Below are 18,159 nucleotides of genomic sequence, written 5' to 3' on the forward strand. Positions count from 1 at the left end.
AAAAAAAAAAAAAGAACGCAAAAAAAATATTTTTTCAAATCGCTGAAAGTTGTTTTTGCAACAATTTTGAAATTTGTAAAATTGAATTAAGCATAGAACGCGATACCTTAACATGAATTCTTTTATATATTTTTTTTAAAATTAAAACAAAAAAAAAAAAAATATGTATCTTTTTGAGAAGAACAATAGCTACGTTTTGCTGGGTGATTATTGGCGAGAAAGTTAAGCTAATTCTTGTGTTCAATCGAAGTTAAGGAAATAGCATAAAAAAAAAAATTATTTTTACTAACTAAACGTAGCTTTTTAAAATAAATTTAGATATCATTATAATTACTTTCATTATTATTATTATTACTATTATTATTGTTATTATTATTATTGCTATTATTATTGGTCTTTAAAGTGATTGTTTTATATATATATTTTTTTTTTTTTTTTTTTTTTTTTTTTTGTAACAAAAAGGTTCTATTTTTATACATGTAAACAAAAAAAAAAAAAAGTTGAAAGATGATATCACTCTATTATGTAATTTGTGCCACACCTGTCTAGTATTTTTCTTATTTATTTTTTTTTTTACTTGCTCTGCTCTTGGGATTTAAGAATAAAAAAATTTTTTCAGGGTGTAAGAGACTAATTGATTAATTGATTGATTGATTGATTGATTGATTGATTGATTGATTGATTGGCTGCCCCCAATACACAATTGCTTCACGATTTTTTTTTTTCATTCACACTTAGAAATTTTATTTTATGGTAAAAAAAAATTATTTTCTTATGTATTTATATATTTTTCCTTTTTTTTTCAAATTTTTAAAGACTTTTTAAACTCTGAAAATGATTGTATTTCAAAGTATGTTTAAAAAACAGATTATAAAGAGAAAATGTAAGGGAGAAAAAGAAATGTTAGGAGGAAAACAATTTAAATTAAAATTTAATATATATATATATATATATACATATTTATATATATATATATATATATATATATATATTTTACTATATTATTATTTCTTTAAATGATTCAAGCATTAATACCACAGAAAAATGTAAATTATATTTCTGAAAAAAAAATACTATTTATATATAAAAATATTAAAAGGAAAATACAAAAATAAATAAAAAAAAATAAATTGTAACAGTATTATATAGTAACTAAAGCGAAAGGCCTGTATGTAAAAACTCATATTTAGAAAAAAAAAGAAAAAAAACTAATTAAGAAAACTGCATTAACTTTAGGAGAAATTTTAAATATCCATCCCTTTTCATTGCCTGCTATTGACTATAAATCCGTTAAAAAAAAAAAATTTGGTAAAATTCATGTAAATTCCGAAACAGCTGCAGGAGATATTAATATTTTTATTTATTTATTTTTTTTTTTTTCAGTTTTCCAAATTAAATTTTTGCTAACACACTATGCAAAGTCGAGCGGGAGGCAACTGACGAACAGGCGGACATAACTATACTATGAAATCTCCCGATATACAACACTTTTATGCAATAAACGTCTAGTTGATCCTAGAAGAGTTATTTTTATTTTTATTAAATATGTAATAATTTAAGTAACACTAATGGAAATATTTGGAAACTAAATGGGTCATGTTTCACTTTTCCATTTTAATTTCGTTATAATGCTATTCGCAATATCCCTAAGAGTTTCAACGGACGAATTAAACTGAGTTAAATTAATCACGAAATTTCAAACTTATCGACGGATAATACATATCTAAAACTATGTATATATATACAGGTATATATATAGTTTATGGCATGGCTTCTCTTTCTCTGGTGAATATATCTCAATGAATTTTACCTAATGGATCACACACAATTTCAGTGTTTAAGTTCTTTCAATAGTGAGTATGAAAATGAATGCACGCTACGCGCAATATAGATGTACGGATCAGTTATATCAATTCAATTGAAGGCGATAAATAATCAAAAGATAATAAATAAATATTGATGATTATTTCCTAAGTAATGCAAGCACTTAATCAATATCTATGCCGTATGTCTATGCTCTACGAATAAATAATTTATTCAAATCAGCTGTTTGTGTGATTATTCAATAGTTGATAAATTTTAACGTTGCGCCCCATCTGCAGATCAGAGTTCAAATGTGATGACAAGCATTTGAGATGGATCACTTCTTTCACAAACTCTTTTCGGCACTTCTCATAAGGAAAATGAATTTTTTTTTTTTTTTTTTTTTTTTTTTTTTTACCTTAATATTTAATATAATGTAATGGATGTAACTAGGACGTATGCAACAACAGCCAGAAGGACAAAAGAAATAAACCCATGTGTCCCTCTGTCCGTCTTCAATCTACATGGGCCATTTTTCGAGACATTTTGATGAAATTTGAAACACCGAGACGAAGGATGAAAGCTTTTAAAAATATTTCGGATCGGATGACTTTTTTCTATTATTTCCCCATATAAAGCGTCATTTTGAAAAGTCATGCTATGAATACGTGTACGCTAGTGTAGAGTATTTCATTGTAGACCGTGACTCACTATAGACATTTTCCTTGTTTTATTATAAAAACATTTTCTTAGCTTAAATAAATCGAAAATGATTCTATAACTAAGTTAAACCAATACACGACCACTGTCAACATACTTGATATTGTATAACGCCAACATTTAAACTCAAAACAGACTGAAAGAAATAAAAAAAAAAAAAAAAAAAAAAAAAAATTCTCACTGGCTATCATCGTTTTAATGCGGTCTGCTTAATCAGCTGATGCCTGATAATATATTTTTTTTTTTTTTCATTATAGTGTATAATAAATGATGAGAAAGGCAGAAAAAAATGTATATTTATATAATGACATTAATAAACACTAAAAATAAATTTTTTATTTAAATTAAAAATATAATATAAAAAAATAAAATATATAAAAAATAAAATATATACAAAAAAAAAAAAAAAAAAAGAGCAAATATACAAATAAAAAAAACATATATATGGATAAAATACATAAGAGTTATACTACTAACTATTCGAAACAGTTCTTGCCGTTTATTATATTGATTTTTACAATTTTCGAGCAGATCACTCCTGAATGATTGGCCACTGCGTTACTCGCAAGGAATGATGTTGCATCATCAGCCAGTTTGGGCGCTTTACGAGGCTAATGAAAACCTTTGTGAAACCATAATTGAGGAAGCGGAAGCGGAAGCGGAAGCGAAGCGGAATTCTCACATATGATATCACACAAATTTCGTTCAGCATTTGCGTCTTTTGATTTGTTGTGGTGCACAACAATTAGGAAGATAACTTGAAAAATACGCTAGAACGTGAATGAAGCAATAAACCCATCTAACCTAACCTAACCTAACCTAACCTAAAATGTGCACATAGTAAACTGGGAAAGCGATGAAAGGTAATCAAATTGTGTGTCATCCTTCTATTTTTTTAGCTTTTACAGAACGACATAAAATATGTCGATCATCGAGAATCGTAATTATTTAAGAATACTTCAGAAAGAATTAAGAGATGAAAACAAACGCTTTCAACTGTCCAACTGTACCCAAGCGAAATAAAGAATTATTTACTATTGCAACACACTTTGTAATGAGAGGTTATGGTTATGTTTCATCTTCGTATTCGTCCGGTCAAGTGTACATTCGTCTTATCTATATCCAGCACGATACGATAGACGGTATACTCATTTTATCATAATCTTTACAACGCAGCAGAAAGAAGCTTCAGAGACCTTTATAAAGCGGATATGTATTCTTGGTCAGCATGAAATTAATTCTGAAAATATTAAGCAATGTCTGTCCGTCTGTGTGGTGTGTGTTATTGACACTCACCTGTTCGGTAGAAACATTGAAAGTTCTTGCACGCAGGAGGTTGGTATTGAAAATTCGCCAAAGTGGTCGGATCGGTGGCCGGCAGTGAAGGATAAACTGAACGCTGAACTGAAATTTATGGGTTGTAGCTCATTACGCAGTGCTAATGTTTCTAAGCAGTGTTAGTTTAATAAAGTAAAAAGTGAAAGATAAACATTGTCCGATTCATGTTTTTAACATTCTAAGGGCGATGACCCTAGAGACGAATATAACTTTCTTATTTGTCTTTAATACGACCAACCAACCATTCACTTAGGGGATGCTGTGCCCTATACATGGTCTGAAAGTAATTAGGAAAGCGAAAAAGTGACAAGGAATTGATGGCTGTAGCTTAGTATAGGTGTGCGCCCAAATGCGTAAGCGAGTCCTTACTATTATTTGCATGATATCAAGGTAAACTCTACCGCACTGAGATTTCAAGCCACAAACATTGACTTGATAGTCACGATTGTGGTGGCAGTTCGGCCATATATATTTATATACATGGGAGGGATAGACGAGATTGCAAACACATGTACGGCTCTTTCAAATTGAATTAGTTTTTATAAATATAGTCTCGTCAAGTTGTTAAAAAGTTTAAAAGAAAATAACGGCAAAAACTCTTTTGATTACCCTATTATAATATTAAATAAAATAATTAAATACGAATCGGATCGGTTTTCTTTTCAAAAAGTAATGTTTTGTTTTTCTTTCCTCTCTTTTTTTACTACATAACTCCTTAATAATCAATTGCCTCCATGAATTGTGCTTAAGTGGGAAGTGAGAAGTGGGAGAAAATTCAGTAATATTAGTACACAGAAAATTAGAGGAAAAATGAAAAGGGAATAGAATAAATAAAATTATTATATAAAATCAAAAATAAATAAATAAAAATTAAAACAAAAAGTTGAAAGAATAAAATAATTAATAAAACAATTTAATACAAACATATTGCACTTGATGACATGAACTTTGTTCCCTATATTACATTCCTGTTTACACATAATTAAACAACCGTCAGTGTATCGTTAGCTAGTTGAAAGTGAAGCACAATTTTAGGAGTAGGAAATTGATATAAATACTTTTAAAAAAATATCGCGTAATTTTAAAATGCTTAATAGAACGCGGCACTCGTAATCTTTTCATTCCTTCTTTTTTTTTTTCTTTCTCTGTCGGCTGTAAGAAGGCTTTTTCAAAGTGAATAAAAATGCGAGTTTTATTCGCTTTGGGGGAGCGAACATTTTCGATTTTCGATCTATCAACTATCCCAAATAATTGGAATTGTAGATGCAATAGTGCAGTGGCATACCGGACCGACTAAAATCAGTTTTCTAAACTTATTTCTCTTTTTAGGCAGAAGATCGTGAATGAGATAATTTCTGTTCTTTTCGCTTCGATCGCGCAAATATGTGGAGGGGTGGGCAGTCACCCCGACGTACTAAGAAAAAACATGAATTAAACATGAATTTGCCCCTTTGTTTACCACATTTGCGTACCAATTACAAACATTCATTTTTCATAGGCCCGAGAACACGATAAAGCTGTAAACGATTTAAATAAGTATTTCAAACGTGAAACGTTATACTTGAAATTAGTGCAAAACGAATTAACACTACAACCTTACTTGAAATCAACCGTTCATACCTACAAAGACCGGCACAACTTAGCAGATTTACAACGCTCCGTACAATTGCTGAGAACGAACACAAAAGCGCCCAACCATGTTGTCATATATTTCAGAGATTTCCAAAGGTCTTTGCGCGCAAAAAGCCGAGTTTCGCAAAAAAAAAAAAAAAAAAAATTGAAACGAGAATAAGTGGAAAAATGCAGCAAAAAATCTGTCCAAGTACCGAAAATGAAACTAAAGTTTCTACTACAACAAATTTCTTAAATGACTAGGAAAGGAAAAGCCCTTATAGTTTTAATTAAAACGCAAGGCAAGAGGAACGTGAATAAATAAAAGCAGGAGAGAAATGATGTAAACTTTTGAAAATTTGATGAATGCTAAAAAGCTAAAAAGGAATTTAGGTTCATTACGCATTTTCTCATGAAGCGAGAAAAGTGCAATAGATTTTTTCCAAGCAGTTACAAATAGAAGCTAACTTTGAACTTTGCTAAACACCACACTTGAACGAACGCTTAGCTAAAACTTTATTTAGAATACATTACATTATATTAAAAGTCTACAAATTTTCTGATCTTATGAAAAACAAAACATTACTTAAAAAAAAAAAAAACCCAATACGCGCGTGTTTGAACATAAACATTAAATATTAATCAAGTCATTAAAATTAGTTTAAAAAGAATTTTTATAAAATCTAAATATGTAAAAATAAAATAAGAACAAAAAAAAAAAAAAAAAAACGCAATTAACTTAAACCTTATTTATGGGATAATATGGGGGGTCTACAACCTATAAAAAAAAAATGTATCAACTGACTAAATAGTTGTTAAAAAAGTGTTTAAAAAAAAACGCATCTAATTATTATTTAATATTTATACTGTTAGAACTTTTATTAAAAATAAATGAAGTAGTGGTCGGGGAGTTTGATACACAAATGAATTTTTTTTTTTTTTTTTTTTCATGAATAACTCAGTATGAGTCAAACGTTTTCATAAAATTTACATAAAACATCCTTTTAAATAATTAAAGAAAGGAATAACAAAAATAAGTGGCCGTAGTTTTATATATATAAATATTGCAGACAATTCTAAAAATTTCAGTAGACACAGTTAAGTAAAAAACAAGTAATTTGAAAAAAACTCCCTTTCATAAAGTTATAAACTAATCTCAAAATAAAAATCCTATTACTTATATAAATAAATGTATGTATGTACATGTACATACATACATATAGTTAATCCACTATTTGAAATTCTCTTCATTGCTGTTATTGTTTGTTTTTCTAAAGAACATTTTGTTTAACATGTTTTCTAATTTCCTTCTATGCATTAATAATATAATATTATGTAAATTTTTTTATTCATGACTTACTAAAGAAAAAAAAAAATTTTTTTTATTTTTTAATGTATTAAGCTTGCAATCATTTTTTTCATTTTTTTTTTTTGTTGTTTTTGTTGTTGTTGCGTAAACAAAAGAAGAAGAAGAAGTCAGCAAAATAAATGTAGATATAAAAAATAAAATACTTCAATTTGAAAAAGAACAACAAAATGAATATTGTAAAAAACACAACATTGCTATAAAAAATAAAAAAAAATTAAAAACTCGGCAAACGAATTTGCCGTTGCTTTTGTTATAATTAGGTTGAATGAACAAAAAAATAATAATAATATCAATAATAATAATAATATCAATAATAATAATAATAATAATAATAATAATAATGATGATGATAATAATAATAAAAAAAGAAAAATGATATTGAAACGAATGGACAGGCAGAGAGAAAGAGAGAGAAGAAGCCGTAAATAAATGAGAATGTTGTTAAAAAAAAGTATCTAATAAATAAATTAGTAAAAAAGTTCATTATTTAAAGCAAATAATAATAAATAGCAATAGCTGGAGAAAATTGTTGGGAATAGTTATTAAGTAAGGTATGAAAGAATGAAAAGGGAAACGTGGGGAAAAGGAGGAGGAAGAGGAGGAGGAGGAGGAGGAGGAGGAGGAGTGTTGGTTGTTATTATATTATATATAAATTTTATATATTTTGTGTATATATGTATATTCATGTAAATGAGAATTAAGAAACGCGTCCTAACCTGCTTCACTGTCACTTGAATCGCTAGAAGTGCTATCGCTTGTAGAGGATGATGAGGAATCACTCGAACTTGAGCTTGAGGATTGGCGATTTGCTGGCTGAACAGCTTCGACTTTATTCGATGACTCGTCTATGAAACAAAAGTAAGAAAAAAAATTAATAAATTAGCGAAACATATTTAAGATAATTAAAAAACAGTAAAAAAAAAAAAAAAACAAACAACAACAAGAAGTAATAAACTATATATATATTTTTCTTACAGAGTGAGGTTATTTAAAATGCAACATCCATCCCCCCAACAATTTAAAAATAAAATTCCGATTAATCCCAATTTAAAATGGAAGATAAAATTCCAATTTCGAAAATTATATTAATTTTGAATCGAAAATCTATCTATATATGAATCTCTTGTCGAATAACGCATATAGAATGCATTTCGGATCTTATTTTTTATAACAAAGAGAGACGCAAGGCCTTCATTTAATCAAGTCTTGTCCAATGATTATGATTAACACGTTATGGACGGCGTGTACCACCAGCGGCTCACAAGCGAATACGTATGCGAAATAAGAAAAACTGCGCCGTTCTTAACGTGTTAATATTTCATTTGTAATTTGTCTAGAAAGCCAAAGTTGATCTGAACTCAATCGCTTACTTTGGATTAAGTTTCAAAATGAGGTGAGAGTCAAACACGTCTGTCCACACGGTACGAACTATTGTTACGACGAATGAAAATAAAATTTTTTATTCTATTATATTGCGGATTTAACCTGGAGATGGATATAAAAAAAAAAAATAATTCGATTTATACCGAACATAATTTTAAGTCGGTTTTTTTTTTATTTCAACTTGCAACTCGTACAGGGGCTGGATTACATGATATGAACATCAATTGGGTTCAATCAATATATGTTTTTAAATATTAATATAATTATTATTTTGAAATGTTTTACCTTTTTTGGCTGTCTTCTTGCTCGTACCCAAAACGCCACTAACATCTTGTAAACGTTTTTCTAATTCTTGTTTCTTTTCCGCCATTTGTTCATCTTTTGATTTGCCAGAGGGCTTTTTATCTAAAATTTATGGAACAAAATATTTTAGAAGAAAAATTTTTTTGTTTTTTTTTATTTTATTTTATTTTTATTTTTTTTGCGAATATTGAGAATGTAAAAATATAATATGTATTTTTTTTTTCGTTACTTTTATTTTTTTTACTTTAAAAAAAATAAATAAATAAATAAATGAAAAAAAAATAAAAAATAAAGACAAATTAATAATAATAAATAAAAAAAAATGTATATATATATTAAAATAGAAAAAAACACAGAATAATTAGTGTAAAGGAAAAACAACATGCTCCAATAATTTAAAAAGAATACATTTAGAAAAAATTTTTTCTCTCACAACACCAACACCACCCTCCTCCACCTCTACAATCAATCTTATTAAAATAAAAACATTTTATTATCAACGTAACTAAAACGAAATAAATTTGATACTCAAACACTCGCACAACCCTTAATAAATTTTGATTTAACTAATTATAATAATAAATAAATTTAAAAAAAAAAAAAAAAAAAAAAAAAAAAAAAAACTTAATTTTAAGAGTAATTATTACAAAAAGTTTTAAAAGCTACTCGGTCGTTCATGCCAATTTTGTTTTTTACGCTTTGTAGGAGAAAATTATTAAGAATTTTTTTTTTTTTTTTTTATGTACTTTTTTCAAGCTCTATAATAGTAAAGTTAAATATTATATAAATATGAAAAATAAAATTATTGTTTAGTTCATCCAATTAACACGGTCACTACTATTTCTTTATAATTTTTTTTTTTCTGCTTTTTTCTTTTATTTGTAAGAGAAAAATCAAAAAATATCACCTATCCTCAGATATATCTCTTAAGGCATTCTAAATACCATTTTGTTTTTTTTGTTTTTTCTGTTTTTTATATATGAAATCCTTTAACAAATCATACAAAAATTAATTATAAATCAAATTAGTAAGTCCTTGTAAAGTCATAAATGCAGCTAAGTTTTCAATGGAGTTTCGCTTATTAAAAATATCTTAAAATATCCGGCCCTTTTTTTTTTCTTTTTTTTTTTATGGCATGTGTCCTGATGTCCTTTGAATTTTCAACTTGGACATCTTATCGAATAAAGTATGCCTTGAATAATTTTTATGCTCTCGTCTTTATCTTATGTTGCAACAATTTTACATGCATAAGAGTCGCGTCGATAACTGAACAATGGGATCACTCGAATCGATTCGATAACCGCTCATTAGCAGAGAGAAAAAAAAAAGGAAATATTACGTCTTTAGATGAGAATGACGGTTAATTAGTGTGATTATCTGAACATGTTGATTAGATTCTCGGGTGGAGGATATCTTCTTTGCAATACATTTTACTGGGAACAAACTAACAGAATTGAAATTCTCCGTTCAATATGTTTTGAAAAAACACATATCACATTATAAAAGACACAAGTTATAAAATGAACGACTTAAAAAAAAAAAAAAAAAAAAAAAAAAAAAAAAACACAATTTAGATGCGTCCTTGAAGCTGGGGAGAATGACTCAGGAAATTTAATAATTCGATATCCACAACAAGTAGTTCATAATCTTACTTGGTGTTAACAACGAAACATCACTTCTCATACACGCCTAGCAATAGGCGACCGCGGCTTTGCAAGCATACGTCTCGTCTGACTTTTAATTAGAAAACTAATAAAAATGCAAACCCTTTTCCATTACTCTCAAGTATTAATACTTTATAAATCAATTGAAAATTTCCCTAAACCAATCGATTTACTGACTAAATATATAAAGTCATGATACGCAACAGCCTACGCATCTTACGCGCATATCTAAATTACATTAGCAAAGAAAGTGAAACAGTAGAATAGAAACGTTAGAAACGGAATATAAAAGATTGCTCTAGAAAGTGTTGAGCTAATTGACTGTATGGCCGTCTATTTGAGAGCTTAAATGTCAATTTTGATAAGGACACCTGTACAGGTAAAAAGGATTAAAAAAAAAAAAAAAAATTGAAAACACACCAGCGTATACAACGGATTGAATTCGATAATTTTTGACCTTCGAGTTTTCCATTTAATAATATTTTATTGATTTATTCAGCGTACGACAACGCTGATCATGTAGTGCTCAAAAATTCTTCGTCTTCCAGATTCATTACTTTCGTTATTTAATTGAAGAAATGTGATGCCAAAGTCCACCAGACATGTTCAGAGGCTTATGATTATACTGCTCTCCCCGGTTTTGCCGGTTTTGAACACGATTTGAGTGAAAATGCAATTTTTTGATCATTTGATACACTGTTCCAAATCGAATGGGTAGCCACCCACTTGTTCAAATCGGCGCAGTATGGCTTGACTGGCAAGCGTTTTCGAAATGCCGACTGAAAAAGTGCGAAAATGGGCCCTTGGGTGGATCACTACCAAACCAATATAAGTGCTTTCGACATGATCAATCGCCAGGTTGCCAAAAATGTTGTGGAAAATGATGGAAACTATTTCGATAAAGTTGTGTTGAAAAAGTGATCAAAATTTTTGCAAACATCTAATATAATAACAGGAACATGTATGACCTAAAGAAGTTAATATTCTGGATTTTCAAGCATTTAGACCTGACACGTCAGACACAATACTCATGAAGATCTCGTGTGTCATTGTGCTCATTGCCCATTTCTTCAGCTAATTGAAAGGGAAAGGAAAATTCTTCTACAATATATAATTCTCCAGTTGTATCCTTGTGTCAATATCCAGACATCGATGGTAGCCAAATCTAAAAGTGTTATAAAATAAGTGAAAAAGCCATTTACGGGATCCTGCTTCACAATTAGGTTTATTGTAAAATGGAATTGTTTGCCACGGACGTTCTATCTATCACATTTTTATGCTCAAAACTTGTCAATAATACATTTTTATTTGGTTTGGTTTATTGCCTGAACGTACATATTTGATTTCTGTAGAATATTCTTTTTATTCCTTGCAATCTCTCCCTGCCAATTGTTTTCTACATCCATGTAAAGTTCCCATAAAGGTTGTTTTCTTTTGGCGAACAATTCCTTTGAAGGAATTTTCAGCTTGAATAAAACATTATCGTCCAAAGATACGCCCAATGGTAATATGACTGTCCATTTATTAGATATTTGCTTCCAACAGAGACACCTCACAAACTTTATGCCCATTTATATCGGACTTATCTCGGCCTATATCATCGTATAAAACAATGTCTACCATTGCTTAGAAGCAATTGTTCGTCAATTGTAAGACTCGCGTCAGGCTTATAACAAGCCTGGCTGTTTCGATCGGTCTGTATATTGGAGAAATCAAAGCGAGATCAAATAGTGGCAAATAGAGGTCAAAGAGAATCCAACAAGCGTGAAATGGTATATAAATGCTTAACTCATCTCTCACCTATTTTTTCGTTAATTGTGGACATACTGTCGAACCGATCAAGACCATTTGCAAGCAAGTGGTTCGGTTCTGGCGAATAATTGAATGCAAGTTTTTTTTTTTTTTTCAAAATTATATTCGCGGAATGATAAGAGTTATGAACAGAAATGTGAAAAAATTGTCGTTGTTGCTTTTCAAAGTTGTTTTCGTTGTTTTTTTTTTTTTTTTACATTGTATAAGGGTCTATATGAACAAAATGTGTCCATATCTAATCGACCAAGGAATGTGCGTAAGTGCCAAATTTCAATTTCATAACTTTATTTCTACGCGACTGTGACGATTTAAAAAACTTATCCGCTAAATTTACGGGTGAAAATAATGTATTATTTATTAATCGTGGCTACATATATATATCTACAGTAAATCGTTTAGAATTATTTCCGCTCATAATATTTTAAAAAGATGCAATTTTTGCTGACATATCCGTAGCTTTGCACATCAAGTATAACAGTTTTTGGAAATTTCCAAATTCAATTTCTAGGCAAGATGTTCGCGAACACATCTGTCGTCATCTATCAATGGAAACTAGCAAAGAGAAATTACATTCACAATTACAGGCATTTTGCCAGGCATTTGCAACAACAACACAAAAAAGTACAATATGAAAGTAATCTTATCTCTCTATAGCGGTTTGATCGAATCGTGTATAAATCAGAAAAAGTTTCTCATTAAAAAAAAAAAAATCAAAAAAATTGCAATCAGCAAATAAGAAAATTATATTCAACAAAAAGATGAAATATCGATAATCTATTCAACATTGAATGGAACGCGAACGTTTCTTTCCGTTTTTGTAAAAGTGCTATAGGATCTCGTCCATAGAATCTAAACACAAATGTTTATCATTGTATCTGTTGTTGCAGGTTCCTTGATTCCGGATTTGATATATCGCAACAAATGGATAAATTTGCTGAAATCAATTCATAATTTAATACTGATCAATGATATATATATATATATATATATATACATTCCATAGTCTCTGAAATTTTCTTCTTCTGTTTTGTATTGTAAATCTTTTGAGTAAATGAATAAATTAATTCCCTTTCTTCCTTCGTTAGCGGGTATAATATAAAGCGTTTTCTTTTACTTCGAGGCGAACTATTTACAATTGACTTATTAAACCGTAATATGCTGGTTAAAAAAAATCGTATAAAAATTGATTGATAAACTTCGTCACAACTGACCGGATATACATGTGTGAGAACGCATTATAACTTGTTACTTATTTATTTGTAACCCGTAGAGAAGTTCGATTGCTGATTACAATATGTATCAAGGGAAAATGAATGATCAATGCATTTACTCTGTTTATAATAATTGAAAAAAAAAAAATTGCTAGCAAATTTTCTTGTAAATCATCACAAAAATTTTTAGAACACTTTTGCTGAACACTCATAGAGACCCTGTACATAACTTGATAATAACTTAAAAAATAAAAAATAAAAAAAAAACAAAGAAAGAAAGAAAGAAAAAAAAAAACACTTATGGATTGTCTAGGATAATATTTTGATTCTGCTCAAATTTATCTATATATCTATTAGTTATTATATATATATTATTCATCTATCGACGATTATGTCGTCCCCTTAGAAACAATGTTGAAACAATGCATCCTTTAGGTTTGATGCACTCTATAATTCGGATAAGGAGGATTCGTTGCAAAATGAGAACAAAAACCCTATGAAGCAAAAATCTACATTTCTTGGTTGATTATTTGTGTGAATGTGTATGTCTGAATGAATTATGTATGTACACGACATATTTTGTGAATAATTGTGAATTGAAGGTAATGTGCAATAAATTGTTTTTGTGTGGGTGAGTGAGGAATAATTTAAAAATATATATATTAAAAATATAAAAAAACCAAAAAGTCAATAAACGAATGAGTTTAGCTGCACTTTGTGAACAATTGAAAATTTTGCAAAGTTTGTTGCTTTTTTTTTTTGGGCGTTTTAACCATAACAACGTTGTTTTTGTAGGATTTTTTTTTCCTTAGTAGTGCGTGTCATTGGGATAAACTTACAGTAAGGCTTACGGGTTTTTTTGCGTAGACAGGAGGCCACATAGCTTTCAAGTTCCCGCAGCGTCGATGGTTTGAGGGTTTCAAAATCAATTTCGATTTCATCCGGATTCGAATCCCGCAATGATGGTTCACGATTTTGTATAATATGTACAACACGACCAAGTTTATCGCCTAAAAAGAAAGCAATAATAATAAAAGAAAAAAAAAAAAAGGAAAAGAAAGGGAATTAAAAACAAAGAAACCAAAGAAAAAGTTCTTGGAGTATTAAGTCCATTGACAGAATAAAAATGTTTACTTAAAGAAAAACCTTACCCGGTAGTTTATTTATATCCAACGAAAGCTGTCGTTTCTCATCATACGACATAGGCTTCGCCATATCTTCTTCTTCGGAATCAAAGACCATTGTTTGACTGCTCGGTTTTTTCTTGTTAGGTCCTCGCGTTCCTGCACCGGAACCAGTGCCACCTGGTCCGGCTGATCCAGTGCTACCTTTAGTACGTTTTGTAGCACCTGTCGCACCCCCTGCGCTGCCAGATCCTACTGCGCTGGCTGCATTACCCCCTTTCGGACCGCGTTGACCTTTCACTTTAGCACCTTTACCAGCCGTGGCGCCAGTTGTGCCTGACATACCAGGTGCCATTGCTGCATTTTTACCAGCTCCTGCTGCCATTTGATGACCCATAGTCATGGCTGTAGCCATGTCGTGACCTTGTAAATTGCCAGCTACACCGGCAGCAATACCGGCTCCGCCAGCTCCCAACACACCGGCGCTGGCTGCCGGCACCATTCCAGCTGTTCCCATCGCACCACCAGTCGCCGCCTTTTTCTTCTCTTTCATCTTTTTCTTGGCTTTCTTTTTATTGGAGGCCTCCTCCATAAGTTTACGCATTTCCTCTTGTAAATCTAACAGTTTGGCCTCAAGCATTTTCAATTTAGCGTTACGTTCTTCGTCCGAATTCGATTCGTTCTCACTATCCGATGATTCGTCCGAGGACGAATCGGAAGCATCGTGTTTTCCATAGCCGTGATGCGCCGCCGCTGCAGCCGCAGCTGCATGAGCATTCGCCACTGGTTCGTCGGGTATATTGGCGTAACGCATTTCGAAGACATCTTGCAATTTACGTCCCATTGCAACAACATCATGATCTGGCGGGTTATATTTATAGCAATTGGTGAATATTAACCGTACATCGGCAGCAAATTCAGGTGCGCTCTTATATTCACGATTGTCCATTTTTCTTTTCACGGTACCCAAATCCATGGGTTTCTTGATAATATCGTGATAATCATGGAGGCCCAACAATTCAGCATCGACCGGCTTATAGAACGGCCAGGCATAGCCTGAATGTTTTTTAGAAAAGAGTTCTTTAAGGATTTCATTGCAGGATTTGAGAGCATCAGAGAGCTTCTCTTTTGATTTAGCTGATCCAGGTACCCCAGCACCACCAGCTACACCGGGCACACCGCCAACACTTAACGGTGACATAGGATAACCAGTACCAAGGTCCTAAAGAAGAGGCGGAACAAAAGGAAAAAGGTATACCAACTAATAGTTATACAAAATCAGCATATATTTGTGATTATGAAAAATGTGAGGTGGCAGTGTTTGGTTGTAGCGTGATGGTGGAAAACATAAAGCGTACAAATGATAGAAATGACAAAATACAAGTTACTAATTAAGATAAAATGAGATGAGGTAGCAAGAAGCAATGAAATTGTGGAAATGCACTTAAATATTACAGGTACACGTACAAAATCACGCCCCAACACTTTTGCCTACCTACCTTTTTGCCTACCTGTCGATTGGACTCACGTCGCGTTGCTATCTTTGCACTCTTGGAATCGATTTGCGCGTACGGTGATTCAAATGCATTCGCTGTAGGTGTCGTAGTGTCTGCCTTTCTTTTCACGCCTTTCTTCACTTTAGCCGGCTGTGGAGGCGGTATTACAGCGTCTACCCCGGCCGCTGTACTATTCACATGATACGCAGGTACGGCTGCTGCCGAAGCGGCTATCGCCGTAGGATTACCAGGCCCAGCCACGCTGCTTTCTAGAAGCGTTGAATTGATGCCAGTCGTTCCTGCCGCTGTTCCTCCTACAGTACCGGATGTTATACCAGCAGCGGCCGCAGCAGCTGCAGCTGCCGCTGCTTGCGAACCGACCAAGGAGCCATGCGTCGCCACACCACCCGGCGGTAATATACCTGCAGTGGTGGCCGGCAGTAAGGTACCCGGTTGTGCTGCAGCGGCTAACGCTGTTGTCGTCGTATTCGTGCTGCCGGGCACTGACAGAGGCGGTACCGTTGCAATAGGAGGTATACCAGGTGTAGAACCAGGCGTACCCCCTGATGACGATACCGTACCGCCCAAAGCGGACAATGGCCTATTGGAGGCGGCAGCCGCAGCCACTGCTACTACAGCTGCTGTACCACGGCCAGCCCCTCCCGCTGCATTCGCTCCTAACAGGGCAGCATTTGCAGTGGCCGATGGCTTTACAGAAGCTCGAGGCTTTTTTTTACTACCGCCTTTCGGTGCTACTGGCTCTAATTCAATTTCCTCTTTAGGCATACCTTCTAGCTTTTGTAAAAACACTTTCTCCAGCGTCTGAGCCATAACAACCACATCCTCACCAGGTTTATTGTACACGTAGCAATTGGAGAACATTATATTGAAATCTTGTATGGCTTCCTTGGCCGACCAATAGTAATTATTCTCCAAACGCTTCTTAATAGTACCCATATCCATAGGTTGTTTAATGATCTTATGATAATCAGGCAGGTTAAGTTTTTTGGCATCGACCGGCTGCTGGAATGGCCATGAAAAGTGATGCTTCCAAATGGCTTTCATCACCGTCTTAATCAGATATTGTAACTGATTGGTATTGCGACCGGGTCGATCGGGCGGCGGTACAGTCGGTGGCTGTACAATGCCGTTAACCGGCTCTACGTACGGTTCATTGCGTGGCGGTGGTTCTTGAGACATTTTGTAATTATTATTGTGATAGTGATGATGATGGCGTTAAATCTGCTCAATAAGGCGGCTGCAGTGTAAAAATGTTGTGGTAGTAAATAGTAAAGTGTGTGAAAAAGTTGGTCGATTGGTTAGTTGGTTGGATGTTTCACTAAAATATACAATAACTTCCTAATATTTACAGAACCAACGACCACAAGACATATATGACGGCGAATGTGTTTTAATTGGTTGGAGGCGATGGAAGGAGTTCAAACTATATAAGGGAGGAACCTGTTTATTCTTTTTTTTTTTATGTTTTACTCGCACTCTCTTAGCGTTTACGGCTTTACTTTTTTGTTTTTCTTTACTTTTATTTATTTATTTATTTAACCTCTTTGTGGAGGATGTAATTTATTATTAATTTCTGTTTATGTATTTATATTTTTTTAATGTCTTTAAAACACTTTCTTTGTATTTTTAAACAGGAGAGAACATTCGGAGATCTTTTATAATTAAAACAAAAAATAACTGTCTCTCTTTCTTTCCTTCTTTCTCTTTTTCTTTCTTTCTTTCTTTCTCTCTTCTCTTCTCTCTTCTCTTCTCTTCTCTTCTCTCTCTCTCTCTCTCTCTCTCTCTCAGTTAAACTCCCTCACGGTTTAATGTTGCCTCATGCTTTCCCATTACTTCTCCTACTATCTCTTGTATCTTGATCTAGCTCTTGCTCTGGTTCTCCGAATTGTTATTTCCTTTCTCCTTTAGGCAAAACAATAATCAAACAAAAAAAAATATTTGACGAACGCTCAATATATGAGTTTCTGTTAAAACTTAAACAAAAAATTTCCAATTTCGTTTATTTTTTGTTTAAAAATTTATTAAAAAAAAAAAAAAAAAAAAAAAAAAACAAACAAAAAAAGTAGAAACGCAGGAAATGGTTTTGTATGTTTAGGTGAATAATGTGGTTGTCGATTGTTCTTCGAGAGAGGGGTTGAATGAATTTCAAATCCTTTTTTGTAGTCTAGAATTATGATAATACAGTAGTTTATATATAACGCTCAACATATCCGTTACGCTCATTAACAAAATATGTCCCTGTCGCTGTTGATAATTTTGCTGTTGTAGTTGTTGTTGCTTTTGTTGTATTATATGCTGCGCTAC

At 32.0% G+C, this 18,159-nt stretch overlaps 1 protein-coding gene across 3 annotated transcripts in view; it reads right to left on the reverse strand.

The window, feature by feature from the left end:
- The window catches only part of LOC119643664 (homeotic protein female sterile-like), a 29,498-nt gene extending 11,633 nt beyond the window's left edge, over positions 1 to 17,865 (reverse strand). Inside the window, exons 1-5 of one of the 3 annotated variants that reach the window (XM_038043069.1) lie at positions 15,850 to 17,865; positions 14,366 to 15,560; positions 14,054 to 14,224; positions 8,510 to 8,629; positions 7,558 to 7,686 (exon numbers count right to left, since the gene is read on the reverse strand). In XM_038043069.1, the coding sequence (XP_037898997.1) occupies positions 7,558 to 7,686; positions 8,510 to 8,629; positions 14,054 to 14,224; positions 14,366 to 15,560; positions 15,850 to 17,034 (2,800 nt within the window). In that variant the 5' untranslated portion in view covers positions 17,035 to 17,865. Of the gene's footprint in view, positions 1 to 7,557; positions 7,687 to 8,509; positions 8,630 to 14,053; positions 14,225 to 14,365; positions 15,561 to 15,837 lie in introns of all 3 variants that reach the window. The other 2 variants (XM_038043074.1, XM_038043064.1) reach the window with 2 other exon arrangements.
- Between the last annotated feature and the right edge of the window lie 294 nt (positions 17,866 to 18,159).

This window comes from Glossina fuscipes, unplaced genomic scaffold (assembly GCF_014805625.2).
Source record: "Glossina fuscipes isolate IAEA_lab_2018 unplaced genomic scaffold, Yale_Gfus_2 0, whole genome shotgun sequence".
Classification (NCBI taxonomy): domain Eukaryota; kingdom Metazoa; phylum Arthropoda; class Insecta; order Diptera; family Glossinidae; genus Glossina; species Glossina fuscipes.